This window comes from Sinohyriopsis cumingii, chromosome 16, assembly GCF_028554795.1.
Source record: "Sinohyriopsis cumingii isolate HCF-2022 chromosome 16, ASM2855479v2, whole genome shotgun sequence".
In the NCBI taxonomy this organism is placed as follows: domain Eukaryota; kingdom Metazoa; phylum Mollusca; class Bivalvia; order Unionida; family Unionidae; genus Sinohyriopsis; species Sinohyriopsis cumingii.
The window spans coordinates 9,420,951-9,444,208 of record NC_142976.1 but is presented as its reverse complement, the minus strand read 5'-3'; the positions used below and the strand labels follow the sequence as shown (position 1 = coordinate 9,444,208).

At 33.0% G+C, this 23,258-nt stretch overlaps 1 protein-coding gene across 1 annotated transcript in view; it reads right to left on the bottom strand.

Annotated features, from left to right (window-relative positions):
• Nucleotides 1–495: 495 nt before the first annotated feature.
• The window catches only part of LOC149779918 (uncharacterized), a 34,210-nt gene continuing 11,447 nt past the window's right edge, over nucleotides 496–23,258 (bottom strand). Inside the window, exons 3-6 of the mRNA XM_089936616.1 lie at nucleotides 17,701–17,892; nucleotides 9,096–9,362; nucleotides 8,502–8,806; nucleotides 496–3,369 (exon numbers count right to left, since the gene is read on the bottom strand). Of these exons, the coding sequence (XP_089792742.1) occupies nucleotides 3,172–3,369; nucleotides 8,502–8,806; nucleotides 9,096–9,362; nucleotides 17,701–17,892 (962 nt within the window). The 3' untranslated portion in view covers nucleotides 496–3,171. The remainder of the gene's footprint in view (nucleotides 3,370–8,501; nucleotides 8,807–9,095; nucleotides 9,363–17,700; nucleotides 17,893–23,258) is intronic.

Sequence of the window (23,258 nt, the reverse complement as noted above, 5' to 3'; positions counted from 1 at the left end):
GTAGAGTTTCAATTTGTCATGAAGGTTTTGTCTCACAATTATTTCAGGGGAATGTTGTGTCGTAAACTCCCCGGACCGACTGGTGGGTGATTGTTAGAGCGTTTTGATCTCCTGTCCGTCACAGTGACTTGAGAGGTGTCGTTCCATCGAGGGATTCGAAACAGGTGTTGCAATTCTAGGGTCAGTAGCTGACCAGGTTGGTCTCTACTTGTAATGTTAGAAATACAGATGCATTTAGCTTTGTTAAAACAATACAGCATTCTATATATAAAAAATGCAAAATAACAATACATGTAATTATTCAACTTCTATGTCAAAATTAATCAAGGCTTGCCAACGTCATACTTTTTGGACGGTTTCTATTTGAAACTTCGTATAAATGCCCGTAAATGCTCATATAACTTAATAACCAAACAGTAGCCACAATATACTTCAGATGTGACTAAATTCAAACAAACACAAAAATTCGAATATTAAACGACAAACACCCAAAAATAAAGGTTGATAACATTAAAAGTATGCAAAATTCATATTCGACATTAATTATAGTAGAACATGAAGTTGGTATGGTAGCGGAAATAGTTTGTAATAACAAATATTAATTTTATAATCACAAACAAATATGCCATAATTAACAAAGAGTCACTTCTATTATTACTTCAATTATCTAACTACTGCATCGGAACCATTATATAGTTAACAATTTACAATTTCATATAATAATAATAATAATAATAATAAACACAAAAATGTAATTATTGAGAACTTCGGCACAAAAATACTGAAATGATGGCTACAGTGCATTTAGACACATATCATGCTGTTGACATTAAAGCATATAAGAGAAATAATTAAAAAATTTACACAGAATAAAATGTGGTAGAATTTAGAATTTACAAAGAATAAAATGTTTAACGTACCTGTAAGCGAATAAGAGAATAACTCTGATAAATGCAGATGCAATTCGGTTGCATCCCCTTTAAGGGAGTCATTTATGCTGACTCCTCTGTCTCGATTACGCAAACCCTCAACCCAAAGCCAGGGACTTTAAAGCAACTCTTCACAACAGAAAGTGAAGTCATTCTTACCACGTTCTTTGCCAAATACAGTCCACAGATAGAGTGGCGGCACAAACGATCCATATCATGTTTTTACGATGAGGGCAATAATATGTTACCATAGCATTCAGTCGATATATTTATTCTATTTTATGAACAAAATTTATAGCAATAAATTCCGTAATCCAGCAATACCACTGGAGGAACAGAAATAGATCTGTGCAAATAACGAATATTTGAGCAAAGACACAGCAGTAAAACATTAGATCACGCTCAAAGAAAGGGAATGTGTATGTCGCTATTGTGTATTATGTGTAAATATTGTTTATTATGTGTTTCACTTATATGTATATGCGAGTGTCACTAGTGTATGCGTGTGTCACTAACGTGTATGTATGTATCACTACTGTGAATGGGTGTGTGTCACTATTTATCTCTCCAAAACTTGAGATGAGTCAAATCACAGTGTAAAAAATATAAAATGAAAAATTCATCACATTTCAATGCAGAGAATAACCGAGAATAAGGGCTACTATGAACCAGATTATACATGAAACAAACTACTCAAGATTATCGATATCTTAATAGTATGAGATTGAAAAAAGTTATTGATTTGATCTTTCTTTATTTCATCATGCAAACTATTGTTGGAATGGTGAAGCCTATTAGGGCGACTTCCAGTACTTTATTCTACGTAACAATAAATTTATAGCAAGATCACTTGATTCACAATTTGATGAAAAGTACGACACTATATATACCTATTGAACTGTAATATATTACATGCTATATCCTATTTGTTTTATATGTATGATCGACCTACTCGTCCGTTTACTCTGGTAATGTCTCCTGTGTTAGAAGAATGGATGGGAATTTTACTGTTTCATTCCGAAATGATGTATAAAATAAAATATAAGGTTCGAATCCTAATTATGCGCATTTATAAAGCAATAGCTGTGATTTAAACCTGAATATATTTTACGCCACTTATGTCTGAAACTACTGGCGATCGCCGAGAATAGTAACAGCTGGACTAGAAATTTGTAAAATTTGTATCCATTTAATGATTTCAAACATTTCCGGTTAAATATCTGTCTTTCTCAGATTCGACTACCTATTTCTCAGTGGATATTATGACAGTTATTCAGCAAGGAAACCCTTTAAAAAATGTGGTTCAATAAAGTTATTCTCCTCCACGACCAGTTATGTAGAAAACAAAACTTGTAGCAAAAGCGTTATTTTCAACCACGTCCAGTATTGTACGACTCAAAATTTATAGATGCTATTAAAGGTAACGAACAAAGTTTCTGATATTTTGTATCCTACTAAAGTCATATCTGATCATGCGTTCTAAGATACTGGTACCTTATTATTCACCAAATTAACTCCCAAATTCCATAGTCACCCTCATAGATAGGGTATGTCAAAGACGTATTTGGGTTATTACCTAATCAAATTTCAAGAATTGTCCGTAAAAGATGATAAAAGAAGCGATTACAGTTTCATTTCGAATTTCACCCTATCCTTGAGTCCATTTTAAAAAGATCAATTTAAATTCACCTTAATATGGCCCTATGGAGCGAAACGTCGAAGCACGATCATGCTGCTGGGAAATATTTTATCTCTTTTGTTTTGGTTAGTCTAATATGTTTGCAGTTAGCATATACCGTGGGAGTTAGTAAGTACGAACCAGGTACGCGGTATTTAAAACTTAGGGCGTGGTCCAAGATCTTTCCACCATAAAACTCAGAACAATTGCACAGTTCTAGATGACATTCACGAAACGATGCTAACATTACAACAAACAGCAAAACACCTTGGATAATCAAATTTGTGCTAAATTAATCCTTCCAATTTTCAAGTTAATAAGTATTTGAATGATCCACGCCCATGAGCTGGTATACGTCCTCTACTCATCTGCAAATTATATTATGATAATGATTTAAGGCATCAAATTAAAGTAAACACCGCTTGGCAAAATATATTAATATTTACTATAGCACTATATTATTTTTAGAAATGAATAGAAGAACACAGAGTAGCCTATATGTCGGTATCACTTAATATTTCCGATGCCAGGAAAGGCGTTCAAGAGTACAAAAATGTTACGCCTTTATTGAAACCTATCCCAGATAAATCGCCCGAGTCTAACGAGGTCCACGATGATGATAGAACCAAATACTGTCGTCAGGACGCACACACCAATGGTGCATCCCATAATCTTCGCTGACACGCGCTCATCACGTGCGCTGGTGTTCTGCCTGATCACAGAAGAGAGATTCTTCTTCTCCACTGTTAACTCTTTCTTTATCTGTGAAAGATTTATAAAATCATATCTGAGATTGTATCAGTACAAATCGGCTTACTAAGTTTGGCAGAAATCAGGTATTGCTTTATACAGTTACCCCGTTCCGACCAATATTTAGCACAAAAACCAATGAACCATAATAACTCTTCTAAGTGACGATGAAGAATGTGAATAATGAAATTAATCAGATACCTCCTCGATATATGTTTATGCTGTGAAAGCCAAGGTTAAGGGTACATATAAGTTGTCATCATTTCGACGTAGAAACAAAATCTGGGTGTAATAATTATAATTTGGAGGTATATATTTCATACGACTTACAACGGTGAGAATGCAAACATACCCAACGCTTAGTATTCTCCAAAAGGTAGTTTATACTAGTTTATACAAACCTGATATACTCACTTGACAGTAAGAGCTGCAATTACAACAGCTGTTATAATTGATTACACCAAGCAGGGAAGCTTTATATATATATATATATATATATATATATATATATATATATATATATATATATATATATATATATATCTATCTTCTTTATTGAAATACTCCCTATACTTTCATTTTTCATCCATACATTGCGTACTGTTTTTCATTAACGTTATGCTACGTTACATACGTTCTCGGTGCCCCGGGTGGCCGAGTTGTCTAAAGCACCCACCGCTACGAATCACTGCCATCTCACCTCTGTCTGATTTGGTTCAAGTCTCGGGCTCAGCCAATGTGGATATTTGAGAAAGCATAGCATCTGCTTTCTGTTGTTCAGAGGTTCTTACCGGGGTTTTCCAGGGTTCTCCGTCCACCAGTTATGCTGTCCGCCATGTATATCCTATTATACTGAACAAATGACGTTAAACCCCATAACAACAACACACTTCATCTACAGCTCACGTTTTTTCACACCTGTAGCTATACCGCTTAAACCCTGAACACGTAAACCTTTCCATCATTTACATACATGTACCACATCGCTCATACCTAATATTATCAACTTATGTATTGCTTGCTTAGAAACGATGAAACAATTCCCATATTCTGCCCTAATACTAACTATATTTGGCAATATCACTATTATATGCCCATTTACTGCTTCAGTCCCATACTCTTAGAGATTTTTCCTTTTCTAAACGATGAAATATCGATCGTGTCTGTATACTTGTAATATGATATAAATGTTCTTTTATATTTAAAATGTTTTTTATATTTATATTTTAAGTTAGATGTATTAACTATGTAGTCTGAAATAAAGAATTATTATCTTATCTTACCTAATGTTTTTTTTTTGGGGGGGGAACAATTAACTACTAGTGTTTTATCTCTTCCATCGCCAACTCTGGTGATTGATTTTCCAGGTAATTATTAGTTCACATGTTTAATGTTCTATTCATTATTTACACGCTATACTTTCTGATGCCATAGAAGGTTTTGATATGTAAAGTGTTTCATGTAGGAGCACATTAACACCTAGTAGGTCTTGATATTGGACTCTGTCAGTTATTTTGCCTCGTTTTAGTTTTCATCTTATCACCTGGGTTTTTTATTTTCCCCTTAGATCTAGAATGGCTGAATCTATGTAAACTGTCTTCGAAAATTAGGAGAATAATAATTCTGACAGTAGTACACATGTCGAGAGTTCTGGACCTAGCTGAAATGTACGACTAAACATCTTTTCTCACGCGAAATAAGGAAATTAATACATGGAAATAATATCATAACAGAACTCTGAAAAGTATCTTACTCTCAAAATATCTAGACCAGTCATGTTTAATCATATTAGCTCACAAATCCCCAAAATGTCTAGACCAGTCATGTTTAATTATATTATCTCACAAATCCCCAAAAATGTCTAGATCAGTCATGTTTAATCATATTATCTCACAAATCCCCAAAATGTCTAGACCAGTCATGTTTAATTATATTATCTCACAAATCCCCAAAATGTCTAGACCAGTCATGTTTAATCATATTATCTCACAAATCTTCAAAATGTCTAAACCTGTCATGTTTAATCATATTATCTCACAAATCCACAAAATTACTGGATCAATCAGAATATGAAGACAATACGTAACGCGATGCAACAAGACATGTTACACCTCATAAATGATAGCAAAACCTTACGTTATGTTCTATTTTAATGTTTTCATGGATGATACATAAATATTTAACGAGCTTAACATGAACGGATATATAGAGAGAATGCCTATCGGATAAATGTTTAGTTGCAGTCAGGTGTTTCGGACAATAAGAATCTAAAAGTGTTATTTTTAATATTTTAAAAATTAAAAGATATTCTTCGCTATATCAGAAATAATAACGACTTAAAGATTAATTTAAACGACGACGACGACGACTATACAAGCAGCATCAACTCTGATAACAAGATGTTCAAAACAGTGCAGTAAGAAGAAAGAATACATTATGTATTTAATGTTAATAATATTTTCTTTATAATAAACGTACCTGACGATTTTAAGATTTCGTCAACATTAAAGGTTAATTTATGGGCAAAAATGTTTGATTTAAAGCAACACTAAAAATATACAAAATAGCAGCAGTTTCAACTACGGGAATGATAAAATCTGTTGTTAATATGAAATCATTCAATGTTTGAAAAGGATTAAATAAATAGTTCAAGATCGATACGATGATGGCTTGTTGACAACACTTGGCTATTTATCATTAATATCTGGTTGTTTTATTGAATTTTGAATGATAAACAAGGAGCACCTATATCATTCAATTGTATGATCAAAGTAATCGGCGAAAAAGTAAAATAAATTACACTGAAATTAAATGTTGGTTAGCTGAGCAGCCTACATATATTTTACATAAGTAAGCGATTAAAAGATTTCCTTACAAGAGAATTTATACTATGCATTGTGATCACCAGTGGCAGGAAGAAATTGTTGATATCAAAGGTTGTAAAGATATCAGAATGGTTGTAAAAGCATTTTGAAAATTACTTTTTTTTAAATAGTATTTGACTGAATCGTGAAAATAAAAGCGGGAGATGACGTACGCTATGCTTTTATAAGGAGAAAGTCTGAAAATATACAGTTTGATCAGGGGAAAGAACAGTTCAAAAGGAAATATAGCATGAAAAATACTGAATAATCTTTCAACTTAATTATGCAAAAAGTCAACATAATTATAAAATTTAAACTGTGGAAGTATTTTACAAAATATGAAATAAATTGGCGACATCCTACTATATAAAGACTGCAATAAGATTCATCAAAGAGCAATATGCATGACTCACTCCTGTTGAACCAAGCAAGAATGAAGCAAATTTTGTTACTTGACTGATAAATTTGGGACGGCCAAATGTAAGCTTGAAGAGACAGTCAGAATATTACAACACAAATATTTTTCTAAAAGAGACACGTATATAACTTTACCGAGGAAATGTTTAAAATCAAGCAAGTAACTGTATGTGATCCGATCTTTTACAATTGGAAGACATGAAGGGATATGATCTAGAGGACATCTCTGTATCACGAATAAGATGACATATTCAGAGTTGAAAGATCTTTAAGACCTAAAGAATGAACGGCATAAAGCATATACTGTTAGTACTTGTTCTCACTGGAAATGTTCTATAATTTTATATATTATATATATATATATTTTAATCTGCTTTTATTTTATTTGCTGTTTATCTGTATTTCTAATTCTCCCCCTTTGACCGGAATTAGCGTTATTCATTAGATTAAAGAAATTTTACTAGAAATCATATTGGTTTTCAACTAAAATGTATTTCCAGTTGAATGAAGAACCTTAACCACGGCTGCTGATTTAAAAATAAGCATCAGCATCCATGTTTTCTTCCGTTTTGAGCCTACATTCATGTAAAATTATATTGTGAATGATATAGTTTCCTTTGGTTTTCAATGGGCAAAATAATAATGGTTCATGTTTGAACCCTTTTAATCATTGCTCGACTGTAACTCTGACAATTCATCTGCATGCGGAATCAGTTTTTCTTGAGGTTTGAAATAGTTGCATAACTCTGTAGACATTTCTAAATCCACTTCCTAAATGCAAACCAATATCTTAATAGCCTAAGAAAACTTTTTCCTAAAGCGCCTCACATCCGATACCTCAAAGTTCGAATTTGTTCATAAGTTATCCATTTCATTGTACTTTATGGCTTTTTATTTTTTTTGGGGGGGGGGGGGAGATTGCTAATCTACCACACCAGTAGACATTTCCACAGCTATATACACAATTCCTTCTACGAAGAACTTGACACAGTTAATTAGTCCGTGGTATGTCGGTCATTTAAATACGTATTGTGGTTAAATAGCCTAAAATTAATAGGAGGTCTTTGGCGACTCTTTTAAACAAAGGAGATACCATTAAATACTTTATTTTATACTTTGACTCTGTATAGGTTTCTTGGTAGCACTTTAGAAAAATGTATGTGAAAAAACATAAATACGCTAGGCTACGCCGCTATAACGATCCCAATATGAATACTATTAACAATAGAAGAAACTCCTAATTTATATCGAAGACAGTAAAAAAAAAAATGATCGTCCTTTACAATTTCGTTTGCTATACAGTGCCTTTATTTATGATGTATAAAATGTTTGCAGTATTGTGTGTTTGTTAATGTTCTTCCTAGTCTAACTGGTTAATTTTCATCTTGCTTTATCATGAACCCCGAGAATCACACTGGTCTAGTACTTTTAGAGTAGTATGTTTTATGCGAGTCTGAAATTAGAGGGTCTCGATGTATTATTTATTCACTGATTCATTTTGCGAGTTCTCCTGCTAATACGGAAATCAAATAGTATAACTGAACTAAATTACACTGTGATACAAACTTCTCAAAATATGTACTACTTTAATATACGGGTCATTATTATGTTTGCGATACACGAAAACATTTGTCAGATAATATGCGGTATCAGGTGGCAAATATTCAATGTTAGGATGATATTATGTTACTCGCATTCCTCAAAAAATATAAGTGCGGCTTTATCATCATTGTATCCTATTTTACGTTAGGTTAATTGTAAGAACAAATGCCAAGTGAATCGCGACTTCTGATGTAATTATACCGAAAATGATGTGGATGAGAGAAATTATGAATCCTTCAAGAAAGTAGCTATAATAAAGACCTGTTCTATCGCTGATGTCAGGTGCATGGATCTTTCTTTTTCAGTCTGGTTGTTCCGAACATGACAAGGGCACGTACAAGTCGAGTTGTTTGGCTGATTTATTTCAGGCGTTCCCATTGTTGGAGTTGAATGTTGTATGTCGATAGTGTTTCTACTACTTGTAACAGTTGCAGTGTCCTCAGCCAATGATGTCGTTGTATTTTCGGTTGTCAGAGCTGTTGCTTGTGTGTTGGAAGTGCTTGTACCTTCAGTGTGAGGTGCAGTATTCCCAGACACTGATGTCATTTCGCATATGCTTGATTGAGCTGACAACAAATATGTGATAGTCAAATAAAACTTGTAAAAAAAAATATGTCCTTTGCCTAGCGATGTCGTTTTTCTTTTGTCTTTTTGCGTTTCTTTGGTAATATATTTATACAAAAGATATCAAATAGAGAATCAACAATTTATTCCTTAGAAGTAGTGCGGACGAAAGTTAAGTCTGTTTACAGAAATATCAACAAAAAATGTCTTCAGATTCCAGAAAAATTATCTAGGTGACAGATGACTTATATTTAATACTGAACTACATTGAGAGAAAGAGAGGTTACTTACAAGCGTTAAACGTCCAATTTCCGACAACATTAGCAAATGTTGATATGGCCACATAACGTTTCTCCATTTTGTTTGAAATTTTTTGGTTCATGAATTTAGTAGAACCTTCATATGAACCATTTCCAACTTTGATGTCATCATTGTTCCAATCTATCCAAAACGATTTCCTTTCAGAACAGCTTAATGGTCCAACGGTGTGGTCGAAAGTACATATAGCGTTACCTTGCTTCTTTGTCCGTATTACAGATTTTGTGTTACTCCATCCACCTGTGCAGGACAGTAGAAAAAAATGCTGACCAGTATTGTCATGACATGCTTATATTTATATTTACTGCAAAATATCACAATACTAATCATGTTCCTTATAGATTTTCTCAGCTGTTTCCACAATTTCGGTGACATAACATACATGCGTTATAAATTCAGATGCGTCACGATGATCTTCCTTATGTAAGCCCATAACTTGGACGAAACATATAAAAATACCAGCATATGTTTGTTATATTTTATGGAAATGGTACAACTGGATGAAAGGACTGGTACTTTTAATGCAAGTGACCTTTCCAAAAACGCCGAATTAAGCCTGCTTACTATGCCAGCGTCTGCAAAACCACAGAGGCTGAACTCAGTAAACATTTTATGCTCTGTTCACTCTTTAAAGAAGTTTTTCATGTTATGCAAGTAACATTCTTCGCTGTTTGGTAAATCCTAACATCGAACAAGATTCAATGTTTCAGAAAAGATGCAGATTAGCATATTAGTTTTATTCATAACGACATTACTAAAAGCAGCATCAGCCATGAAAGCACCATAGTTGAAACAATACAGTTAAAAGAACAAAATATAGTTATAATTTAGGTAAATGCACACATCTCTTGGGCTAAATTTACTAAACAGGTTGAAGATCTCGGATAAATCTAAAGATCAATCTACAATAACTCAAAAAGGAGAGACATTTTACAGAAGACACAGCTGAACTGAAAAAAACACATAATGGTTTATTTTAGAATTAAACACGGGAAATTTTACATTTGATATAAATCCAAAATTGTTCATACGCTTAAAGGTATTATGGAACGATTCAAATTATGCAAATGAAAGTACTTATTTTAGAAGGTCATCCAGTTGCATTCTTTGTAACAGTAAAACGTGATTTATTTAGCATAAACTTTTTGTTGGTTGGTTTTAGTTCGCTTCCAATCATCATCACATAACTGTATTTACGACAATGTTGCTAACCTATAAGATCAATCAATCGTAAAAACAAAATAATATAGTAAGAATATACAGAAATCTAAAAACAACAATCTACCTAGTCATTTCAAAAGCATGCAGGGAAAGATTTCACTATGAGTTTAAGGCCGATAGGTAAATGACCGGTTGAACGCAGACATTGTTTACACGTAAGGATAGGAAAAATAAACCGATGGATCTCGAAATATTTTGTAAAACATGAAAGGACAAAGGTGATGCAGCAGTCATTATGTTTCTAGAGACAATCTGCAAAAGACACTCCCACTAAAGAAAAGAGTTTATAATAAAGAATATAACAGTATTTTGCACAAACTTAGAAACATGAACCACATTTCTAAATGATAGGTACAATAGCAAGCACCATACATCAATATGCATGACTCCGCTTGAAGCAAACAAGTAAGGAAATAGATTAAACGCATAAATAATGAATGGCGATCACATAATGAAATTGAAAATGGAAATACATGCAAAGCATTTCCAGCAAACAATAAAATGGTATAGGTAAAAAATGTAATAAGCCGACTAGCATAGAAAAGGGTGACAATTGGACATTAGCATATATAAAGCTTTTCAAGCTACAAACGAGCAGAACAATAGTACAAATGACTACAATATACTGTTTGAGGTTTCGTAACAAAATGAAATGTGTGTTTGTGTGATTTGGAATTTTAACGTAACTTTAACAATTTTTTAATCATATCGTCACGATGTCTTCAGTGTGCCAGTCTATAGTGATGTCTCGCAATGGCATCATCATGACGCAAACATCAGGCATCACGTCCCACCCAGTGAGATTATCCTGACACAGTGCTGAAAAGACCTAACACTAACTTCTTAATGCTTAGCGCCAAGTGAAGAAGCTGCTAGTACCATATTTATAAGTCTTTGGTATGATTCGGCCGGTATTCGAACCCGCGACATCCCGCATCTGAGGCTAACGCTCTAACCACTAAGGCCACCAAAATGAAAGGCAATGAAAGCTACATAAATGTGATGAAATTATGAGAACAATTCAACTTCACTAAAATATCATTCAAAAATGTTATAGCAATTGTACTACACAAAATTCATAAACAAAAATTTTACCAAGTGCGATTTTTACACATCCATGAAACCTTCTGCTGCAAAGAACTTAACTAAAATCTGTGCGTGTGTGTAAATGTACAGAAGTTGGAGATACAAAATTTCGGGAACTTCATTTGACCTCGACTAATTTACATTACACTACAGTAATAATTAGCACAATAGTACCATATGACATGACTTCTGTACTTGTGCCCCCGCATAGCTCAACAAACAATTGAAAAATCCTTAATATCAACATATAAAAGCCTATAGAGCAAACAGATGGAGCAAACTACCAATAGAACATATATGTAAAGGGTTTTCAAAATCAATGAGACAAAAATTTCATTTCAGTGCTGAGAATTGAAAGAGAAGAGAGAAAAATCAACAAATTATCGCATGTTTATACTTATTTTGTAGACCGTAGATAAACAAAAACAATGGAGGAAAACAGTCTAGATGTAGCATAATCTATTACTAAACTAACAGAGCTGAGTAATATAGTATAAGACTATATTTCAAATGTGACTGAATGTGCCGTTTGTGAGCATACCCTAAACATATTTAATGACACAAACATCTTCCATTATGAGCTTTTTTAACATTAAAGCCTTAAGCAATTTTCAAAAACACACTTCAGTATATATATATATATATATATATATATATATATATATATATATATATATATATATATATATATATATATATATGTGTGTGTGTGTGTGTGTGTGTGTGTAGATCTTGTATAGTCATGAAAGGTTCTGGCAGAAACGGCATCTAGTTGTGGAATTTTTTTATCTTTCCCATAAATAAAGAGATCCAGCGTTAGCTAAATTTGTTTACAGGTTGACATTATTTCAAAACATAACACTCATAAATGAATAAATAAAACACTTGTTTGGTAAAGAAAATGTAATACGGATAACAATAACGCATATATAAAGCAATAAAATGTGATATGTTGCAACTTTAACGTTCCACTAATTATTGATGAGATATATAATCAAGGAAAGAATCAAACTGTCATATAAGAGAGCATATTCTTCAAATGGGAAGGAAAGAAGAGGAGTGAAAGAATATAAACGATAATATTTGATTAATGAAGAAGAAGAACCGATAACTCTTTTGTTACATTTTCTGGTTAAACAACGAAAGATAAGATTAATAAACAAGCAGTTGAAGACGAGGCAACATGATGGAATTACTTACTTTTTCTGCATGATATCAACTGATAATTGGATGAGGCAATACCAAGATTCACCCAGTCTATACGGTTTTACATAATCTATATCTTAGGTGAAGAAGTTCGAAATGGAACAGGTATTAGAGAGTCAATTTTCAATATTAAAAGTTACTGAGGAACCAATATTCAGCTGAAAACATGATAATATTCTTAACCTATATTAACTTCTGAATATAGAATTGTCACCACAACAGTAGTAATGACGGTGAATTTGTGTTATCCAGTGACATCATGCTAAAAAAGACATGGTAGTTTCGTAAAAAAAACCCCACAATTTAAAGAGTGCCACAAATACTCAGATTCATAGGGGGCAAAAATAACAGAATGAACATTGTAACAAAAAGGACAGTATACAGAAGGCTGATAAACACAAATTTTCCATTACAACCCAAAAATATAGAGAACCAGAAAGATGTTATGGTGAGTAAAACGGTTTAGAGAAGGGGCATTGTACTGAAGAGAGTCCTACAGTAGATCTGCAGATAAGATCCAATTCTCAAACGTTCAGATGATAAATATCAATTTAGACAATTTCTTTTAAAAGCACACGACATTCAGATAAAATAAACAAACCGTCATTAATATTTATACAATTTTTCCCCCAGAAATTCCCTTATTTTAAATTTTAAAATGGCTTGAAAACTCATCTGCAATGAGTATCGTCGTTACTCTTTTGATCTCCTTTATGCCGTGCCTATACCTTTCATTCATGCAAATTATTAACCCAAAAATGCCAAAATAAGTAGAATAGCATGTTCAGAAAGAAACTAAAAGACCTGACAAGCCGTTTTATAAGGACAGTTTACTACACTGCCAATAAGTCAATGCCATTCTGTTGATGGACTTTGGTTAAATAATGATTACAAATAATTTGTTAAGACCTTTGTTAATGTTGTCGATAAGCGAATATCTTTGCTTCTTGCAGGAATGGCATCTCCCGCACAACTATATCATATATAACCTTACCAAATTTGTCGTAGAGAGAACAACAGTTGATATTGTTATCCAAATAACAGCGACTATAGCAACTATTATGATACCTTTCAATTAAACGATTATTTCAGCCCTTCAACTAATTCGTTAATAACTTTTGAATTAATGTATTTTCAGTATTCGCTTTAACACAGGGAAAATAATCTTCAACAATAAAAAAACATCTAACACAAATGCTCCGTCAGACTTGCGGAAGAATGGTTTAAGATGAATAACAACAAAAACGGACAACAACAAAATAAATTTTTTTGAAGGCTACCTGAAAGTTAATAAAACAATGTTTATTTATTGTAGGGCTGAGTGAGCCCGTCAAAATGGCTATATATCCTATATTTGTGAATGTAGCAACAACAGATGTACTGAGGCTGAACAACTAAACACAGGTACAAAAGAATATGTTGGTCGACTGGTTAATACTAACGATCTTTTACAAGGTATTATCGCATAAATTGATAATTATAAAGACCTATGTAAGACGTGTATCTGACTTGAAAAAATAACTAGGGATGGAGAAATATTTGTAGTTAAAACTAAAAAAGATTATTTAAAACGATCAAGCCTTGATTATTATAATTAATTAAAGTCTTAACAACGAAATAAACGGAACATACATTCAAATCTAAATTGAATAGAGAAATCGTCATCAAGTGTCTTGCTCTAGGCACTAGATATAAAAAAGAAAATACAAAATAAATGAATTTAATAGTGAACCTAAACTAATGCTTGTATATATAATAGTTTACGATTGTCGCTCTAAACCATATCATGCATATTTGGATGGCATTGGCTTATTTGTCAATTTTAGAGATGGGGCTTAAATTATTAAAGTCGTAAAAGCCCACAACGGGACATATATTAAATATGCATCAAGGCTAGGTTTGTATGAGCTACTTAAGTTTGAATCTACACTGCGATATTTGTGCAATCGTATTTTGTTCAAAACAATTCAACGTAGATTTAGTAGCACAATATGTCATCAAAAGAAAACAAGATCAGACTACTTACCATTTTTGTCAACATACATATTAAACAGGAATGATTTTATTTCACGTTTCTATTGGATGATTTAATAGGAAAACATTTCTTTGGAATGTGACACGGATACTTCAGATACTTTCGGATAATTGCCCAATCAATTAATAGCAAATACAAAACTAAAATTTGATTTTATTTATGACTCAGTTACTACAGACCAATTTATCGACGCAGCCGCGAATTCAGCTTTCATGAGCCGCACACTTCATTCATTAAAATAATCCTGAATGTTGTGTTCTATAGTGCATAAAAGAGGAGACTAAGATCCATCAACATTTTTAATTTATCTGCAGAAATCCTTTCAAATATGTCTTATTTTCAAGGTTTCAAATTGAGATAACTACTTACAGAATCCATATAATATTTATTTGATCAATAAAACACATCAAGTATTAACATACCTATTATCATTTTAAACTATTAATCGTGATATCTGGCTTGGTTTGAGGAAGTACACACAACAAAAGACTGCACTGCAATGATCATACACTATTTCAGCAAATCATCTACATACAAACAATGTGGATCACTATTTGTTATATTTATCAAAACATTTAGCTTCCGTATTTCATTTGTAGAGACGAATTTCAATTAACTTAATTTATACCTTTGTAATGCTGAACATTTAAAGATGAAAACAATACCATCGTTCGAACCCTCTATTCTTTTACCACTAGCATAGTTGCAAATATATCTCGTTTATAGTTTAGATTATTAGATTTTTACTTGAAATCAACATTTATTTGCAAGTGATGCACACTATTTTACTGTTATGAATTACTTGTAATTGTTTGTGGATAACATGTTCATACCAATTGCAACAAAATTTCACGTTTGTGAGGTTAGAAAATATATTGTTTACGAAAAGAACAATTGCATCTCCTATGCCATAAATGTTTAACCTTTTGTATCTAATTACTATTAAAGAAAAAAGCTTCTTCGCTTCAAAATATTCAAGTGATCACATGCCATTCGTGTCAAAAAAGACAGTTTTAATGAGAGTAGTCTTTCTTCCGAGCTGCAAGAACGCATTTACAACTACTTTGTAGAATGTAAAATTTACAATTGCATCCGAAACGGTATAGACTTTATAATCGTTTTATCTGATTGTTATAAGACGACTGATTACTTTGAAAATAATCGAATGGACAGAAATTGATAAACTACGAGGGCATTGTAAAACTTGCCATGCCACAACTTAAGTCGTACGTGTTACACCAAATTCCATGAAAAAATTAAATGACTGTTCAAAACAGTGGATTACCATGTACTGTTAAAAGATTCCACAAGATAAAAAGATTTCTTTTAATTTTGGAGGCCGTGTCTTGTGTGTGCTTTCGATTATCAATAGATTATTCTGGCAAATGTATTAACAGTATATGTAAAGACATCACATCCATTGGGATTTAAACAGTTTAAATTCGACAGTGTAAGTTAAGGCGACGTTTTACGTTTCCTGGAAGTCACATTTGGGCAGCTCGAATGTGAAAACAATATTCTACTGAACGACTTTATTTCTTGGCTGATTATGAGTTTCTTCTTCAAGTGAAGGTAGATTGTTTTTTATATTGGTCAATAATGTCTTCTTCAAAATCGCTAGCTTGAATTCCTGCCAACACTACAAACGGCGTGTTGGATAGATAGTATGTATGCTATCTGACGTCAACAACTTTTAACAATGTAAAAATGTAACCACATATGAGGTCAACCAATTTTAAAAGTATAACATTGTACCCTCGATGTTCAACCTATGTAAAACATTTTGATAATCATTCTTCTGCAGACTCAGAGTCCCACGCTTTTAAAACTTAACATCATTCTCATACGGGGCCAGATGGTCTCACGCATGATAACCTAAGGCGTAATTTTAATTTCCTTGACGGGCCATATCGTCTCACATTACTACTGATACTTATAATACCTCAATAAATACATTAGAAGAAAGTATATCATCAGTGTGCACCATGGTCCAAATATGGGAAGTTTTAATATTGATAGGCCATTTTGGGAAATACAAAATATTCATAATAGTTTTCTAATAATTGGTATATGCATTTTTTAAAATCAAAATCAGTGTCATAAACTCAATTGTTTATTAGTTTTCAACTGGTACAAGATATATAGACTGCTGAGAATGGTGAATTTGAAAACTTGATTCCTTGAGAGCCATATATTTAATTCCCTACATTTAACCAAACAAGAAGCCCTAATTGTATTCTTTATCATTGATCTATTATAGATAATATTAAATTGAGAAGCCATGCTCTTTTACAAAGAAATTGTTCAGAAATTTCAGAATATGTTATTCTTGTCAAGGCAAAACGAAAGTTGCACTAGTTATGATTTAATATTATGCGAATAGTTGCCAAGTCCACTATAACTGAATGATCCAAGCCACCTTCATATGCAATAACCCCAGTGTGAAAAAACCACACTAGATAAAACAAACTGTGCAATTCATCTTTTTTATGCAGCCATATGAACTTTCAAACCAATGGGAAGATATGCAAGTATGTTCCAATTTATCGTGCATTATTGGTGGATTTGTGAGACAGAAAAAGGAACAAAGCTTTATTGTATGTTGCATTCATAAACACTGCATCAAACTAACTGATTTATTAAATGTATAAAATCATTACATATTAATGTATCAAGGATGCTTAATTAAAATAATGAGTGTGGTTATGTTGAAAGCATGTAGCATTCTTCATTGTCAGGAAATCTTTAGGATAAACAGCATGTTACTATAACAGAATATGTTTCTTTTCTTCTTTTTGTCACCTTTTATCTCCTTCCTGATTGGCTCAGTAATGTTTTAATCTACGAATCTTATCTAATATAAGGTGTGAAAATATCAAAATCTTTCCCAATCAATAATTCTTGGAAATCAGAAACTAATGAAAATTACTGCTACTTCTATCAATATATTCTGGTTATATAATTCATAAAAGTGTCAGCTTAGACGTTAAGTAGCTCAACCATGACAATGTTTTATTTTTAACAGCTTACCTAAGACAATCTCGTACACGTTGTTGTCTTGGTCTGTACATGACTTCATGAGCAACACGTGAACGTCACTACAGGCCTTCACTTCAAACTGGATACTTCTCTGTCCATCTTGTATCTGGACTCCCTTGTCATGCAGAACAGTGTAATTATACACAGCTGGGGTGTTAAAGCAGACGCAGCCGGCTCCACTTGCTGTAACGTACAGAATATGTGTGCAGGCCAGTTACGCGTAAACTATGATTCCATTCCTAAATGTATCTAAATACAAAACTGATGTATCTGTAGAAAGTAGCAAAGAATTCCTCAGTATATTTTAAGAATAACTGTATTACATTTAACTATGACAATTAACGATGAGTATTTTGATCAAACTCAAGTATGCTGCATGGGGGTTGAGCGCCAAAACACAACCATTGTCCCAACTCCAGAAATAATCACAAAATTGTCCTTCATCTAAGACCAAGTCTTAACTAACCTTGGACTCATAAGCACGGTACAATAATCTTGATTTTTCCAGTACTAAGAAGTCAATATATTTCTATACAGCAAATATCATCATGAAAAATATTATCATTTCAGGATACGTGTTGGACATAACTTTCCCTTAGAATCTGGTATATTTTGAATGTGCTTTTGCGTTTAAAGGTTATGTTTTTGCTATCAACCCAGTCTTCAGTATTATTCATAACTCTCAAAGAAACCTAAACAAAATTTGTATAGTTTAAACTTTACACAATCAAGCATTTTTCCAAACTTCTAAGCTAATGTTCTGCGGAACCATGGACTCATAAAAGTTAAAATGTATGCTAAGTGTGAAGGCCTAAAGCCATTAAGTTAATACCTACATTGTATATCTTTTAAAAAATCTCACGTGAAGCAAATTCAGCTCTCAAAATCCAGCACTCAAAATTAGTATGTATATTTTTGAAGGTCACAATCGTATTACCCAGCATAAAATATCACTTATAAAAACTAAACATAAAAAACACAAATAAACATAATTAGAAAACAAAGTTTCCAAGCCATATATATGCAAGCCTGAACTGTGATTATATTTGCTCTATTAAATTTACATTAATATACGTTTTTAAATACATAACAACATATAAAAACTACTTCGTATCCTAAAGCGATTATAGTCAAAGAAAGTTAATTTTACTTCCTCAATTTAAATATCAATTTCTTTCATAAAAATTTGACAGTTTTAATTTTTATTCTTGATGATGTGTGTTTGTTAGTACATTTCCTTATTTTCACCTAATTTGCTTCAAGATTTTTACGTTACTGACCCAGTGAATTACGATATTCTTGGACGAATAAAGCTTAAATACAGTTGTTGAGAAATGCAGTCTGTGCATTCTGATATTCTAAAGCGTACATATGAGTTAAAGAGTATCCAAACTTTTAAAATAATTATTTTATAGTTATATGTTAGCCAGTGAGTAATTTATACAGAATGTGACCATCATTATGTGGCAAATAACTGTCAAAATTATATGTGAATCTTTTATCTGTTTAATACTTGATTTCGAAATATCAATGATTTGAGCATGGGTTTTACCATGGTGTCTTGTTGCAGTTTGGCAGGCGGTGGTGCTGGGTGAATAGGAAGCCTTATACAGCACACGTCCTCAGTAGGAAGAGTTTGTGGTTGTTGAATCTGCCAAATCCATTTTCCAATAACACCAGCGATATTTGATGATTCGAGACAACTCTAGCATCGATGATGAGTTTGTCTGCCTTCGGTACTACTGCGATAAGAGACTCGTGATCTTCATATAATTTGTCTCTGATCTCATCTGGGTTGGTCATGGTGAGTGCATAGGCGCTGATAATAGTTGCATGCATATTTCCAAACAGCAGATGTCTTATTGGCATTAGTCACGTCTTCTGGTAGATTTATGAGATCCTAACAAGCTGTGATTTGATGGCATACCAAACACCAGATTCACATTGCTCTTCTTCACTCCAGCAGGCGGTGTAGTTGACTCCAGCTTCGGTGAGTTGTCCTTCCTCTGGTGGGCAAGTTTCAAGCAAGGCTGCTATCTGAATGTTGAATCAGACCAGTTCTCTACCACCTAAAGTTGTTATTCTCTCTGGTGTATGTTTATTATTGTGCGCACATTCCAGGCATCGATGGTGAGTTTCACCGCCTTTGTCTTCTTCTTAGAATTCGACCGCTAATTTGGGATCCCATAAGCCACGGTATGTTGAATAGAGTAACGTGAAGCAGGCAATGTTTCGGAAACCTTTTCTAGCCTCTTCATCTTGCTATTAAGGTAAGCAGAGTGATATTAAAAAGGGCTACACAATCGTTGTGTTGCACTACTGTTTCGGTCCACTGAGCCGCCCATGTGCAGGTCTGCAGTCACACCTCTAAAGTATTTACATTGGGCACGTCAGGGTTTTATTGAATAACACTACACCCTAGGTTTACACGTGAGGACACTTGAAGGACCTGAGGGAAATCCTATGTTAAAATTGTCCAATGGTTTAATATATGGGAGACGTTACACAAAATATGTAGTGTTAACTTTCCGACAGAAAACAGCACCTCAGCAGAGTATGTTAACAATGAATGTGGAGTTTAAGCACGTGGAGTTGAGATATAAAATATTTATAATCTACATTATATCAATCAGAATGCCAGAATCTTTATGTTGGTCATATAGTACGATATCAGTGATAAAGTCTACTTAAGCATATATATGTAAAAATCATCCTGACCAGCCCTTTCCACTGATAGGCGTGAATCATTACATGACATTTGTCTGGTCTCCTCATACAGATTCTCACTATAAAGACAGTGTGGGGAGAGTCATTCTTGTGACTTTAGTTTAAAAGTAGGTGACTCTCAAAGCAAAACCTGGAAAGGACTATTTGATTTCGATTTGTTAACCTTTCTTAAGCCTTCAACACCATTAAAATGAAACAGTGTGAAAATCTCTTCTTTAGTATATATTAGGAAAAATTTTAAAGTTTACAAACAATGAATTGCACCTACCAATAGTCTACATGAAACTGAAGAGTGACCTTGCCTATGCGTTTCAAAATTATGTTGATTTCTGTATTTCAATTTTCAGACCTATCAAAATAAACTTAATTACTTATATCGTAATTTTAGTGATTGATCAAATAGTATGCCATGGAACCGGCATATTGGTACAGTGGCGGATTTATGGGATTGGTCAGATAGTATGCCATGGAACTGGCATAGTGGTACAGTGGCGGATTTATGGGATTGGTCAAATAGTATGACATGGAACTGGCATAGTGGTACAGTGGCGGATTTAGAGTGGCTTTAGGTCTCGTTCTAATAGAACATTTGTCAGTGATCAAGAAATGTTAATATTTTAAGCAAAGCGAATAACCCCTTTTCGAACTGAACCATCACAGAAAGAAATCTTTGATCCACGCCTGTGATATTACCAATTCTTCTACCTGTTCCCATTATCAGCAATTGAAAGTATAACCTTTAAAAACATATAGGGTATATTGCATGAGCTAACTTATGTTATTGCTTATGTTTATGGATAATATAGGAAGCATTTTGGTATGAACTGTAATAAACAGATTTGTGCAAATATTGTCAAATAAAGCATGCATTGAGGCTAAATATCACGTATTGGTTTCATGTATACTTTCTAATGAGCTGATTGACAAATACATGCAAACGTCATCGTTCAGTAATTCATCATATCATCACTTTTATTGGTTAAATGACTGTATTACTATGCACTAAACATTTGAATTGATCGATAATAGAATCTTTTTTTTTATAAAACTGTACTTGTAAACCGTGCTGAAAACTTATATAATAGGATGGTAGTCTGAAATTTAGGACTGAAATTAAAATGAATATTGAAATAGTGATTGATTAACTGGTTGAATCTGAAGATGGTTTGAGTAAACATCTGAATGATTTATCCCCACGCTATTCAAAGGAAGAAAATGAGTTATATTTCAAGCCCGACCGTATATGCTTGCGTTATTGTAAATTACAGAGAGACGAAAACAATATCTATAAGATCTAATGTGGATAAAAAATATTTTATATATAAATTACACGTGCATCAGTAAATCAATTAGCATTAATGAACAATGCTGAATGGATGTTTTTAGTCATTTATTTCAGTCATATATTAAATTAAAGCCAATTGACACTGACACAAGAAAAAATAGTATGTGATATTTGAATAAATTCGATGGAAATAAACTATTCTTTTTGTCGACTTTTTCGATGCGTCAATCACACGATCATAACTTGTGTGCTCAAATTTGAATCATAAGCGATAAACTTTTCTCGCCTTAAATTCAGTGATGTCTTCATCGCAATCTTAATAAACAGCTTTTAAAAACAAATTCAGATAAGATGGTTTGAGCCTCAATTCTTTCACAAAATGTGTGTGTGTGTGTGTGTGTGTGTGTGTGTGTGTGTGTAGATTGACTAGTAGATGAATGAGTTTGTTTAGAGCCTGCACGCATAATTATTTTCTTTTAAAACCTTTAGTATTGTTATCAATATTGCATGTATGTGCGATTCTTTGTTTAAAAAATATAGTACCATTGATTATCATTAATGCCACACTTGACAATGATACAATGTAAAATGTTACAGTACAAACAAGAAATGCTTCTCAAAGTGTATGAAATATATACTGCTATAACAAGAATCCACCACCACCACCAACACTGTAACAAGACAATTAACAACCCTGGTTTCTAATTGACTTGAATGGTAAAAGGAGTACTTTTAAAATCTCAAGTCACACAAAAGATCCATTAATTGTATAGACGAATAGGAAGAAAAAAAAACTATTTTGTCAGTAGATTCTGTATCAGCTTGCAGATTTTAGTCAAACAATCATATATCTAAAGTGTATCAAACTGTTATGAAATAATTTCACACGTTAAATTTAATTGATATGGGACGTGTCGTATATTAATAACTCTGCAAAAACGATCAGGAGGAATTCTGACAACTAAAGTCTCATCCATGGCAAGTTACAAAGCTAATTTTGTTAAATATGCAAAATCAATTAAGAATGTTTTTGCGCGGAAATAAGGGTGGGAGTAAGAGTTAAAGGCAGGATCTGCTGAAATATGATACAGAAAGCTCATAGTTAAACTCGGCCAAGGCCTCGTAGAAATTAATCTGGATATTAAATTTGGTCGAGATGCAATAATAATTTAGGTAGTTATTGTGTAAAGACAAAAGTGGACGGATAGTACAATCATCGGCTATAACTCTAAATGAAAATCCAGAACGTTAAAAATGAACGTTAGGCGAGGTCTTATCAACAACAAGCGCTAAACAAACTATGTTTAAAAAAGCGATAATAAGTAAGTGCGTTTGCTATGCAGAAACCAAAGTACCCGAATCTTACAATCAAGAACTAGCAATCTGGAGCTGACACTTGAACTTGGTAAAAGCCATGGAGATCAAATTTCAACCAGATTTGTTTGGATTGAAATAATTAACGTAAACCAGTATTAACTGACCAATACAAGTTTCAGCTTAATAGTCAAATAGATAGTATCGTCTCGCACACCAGGCA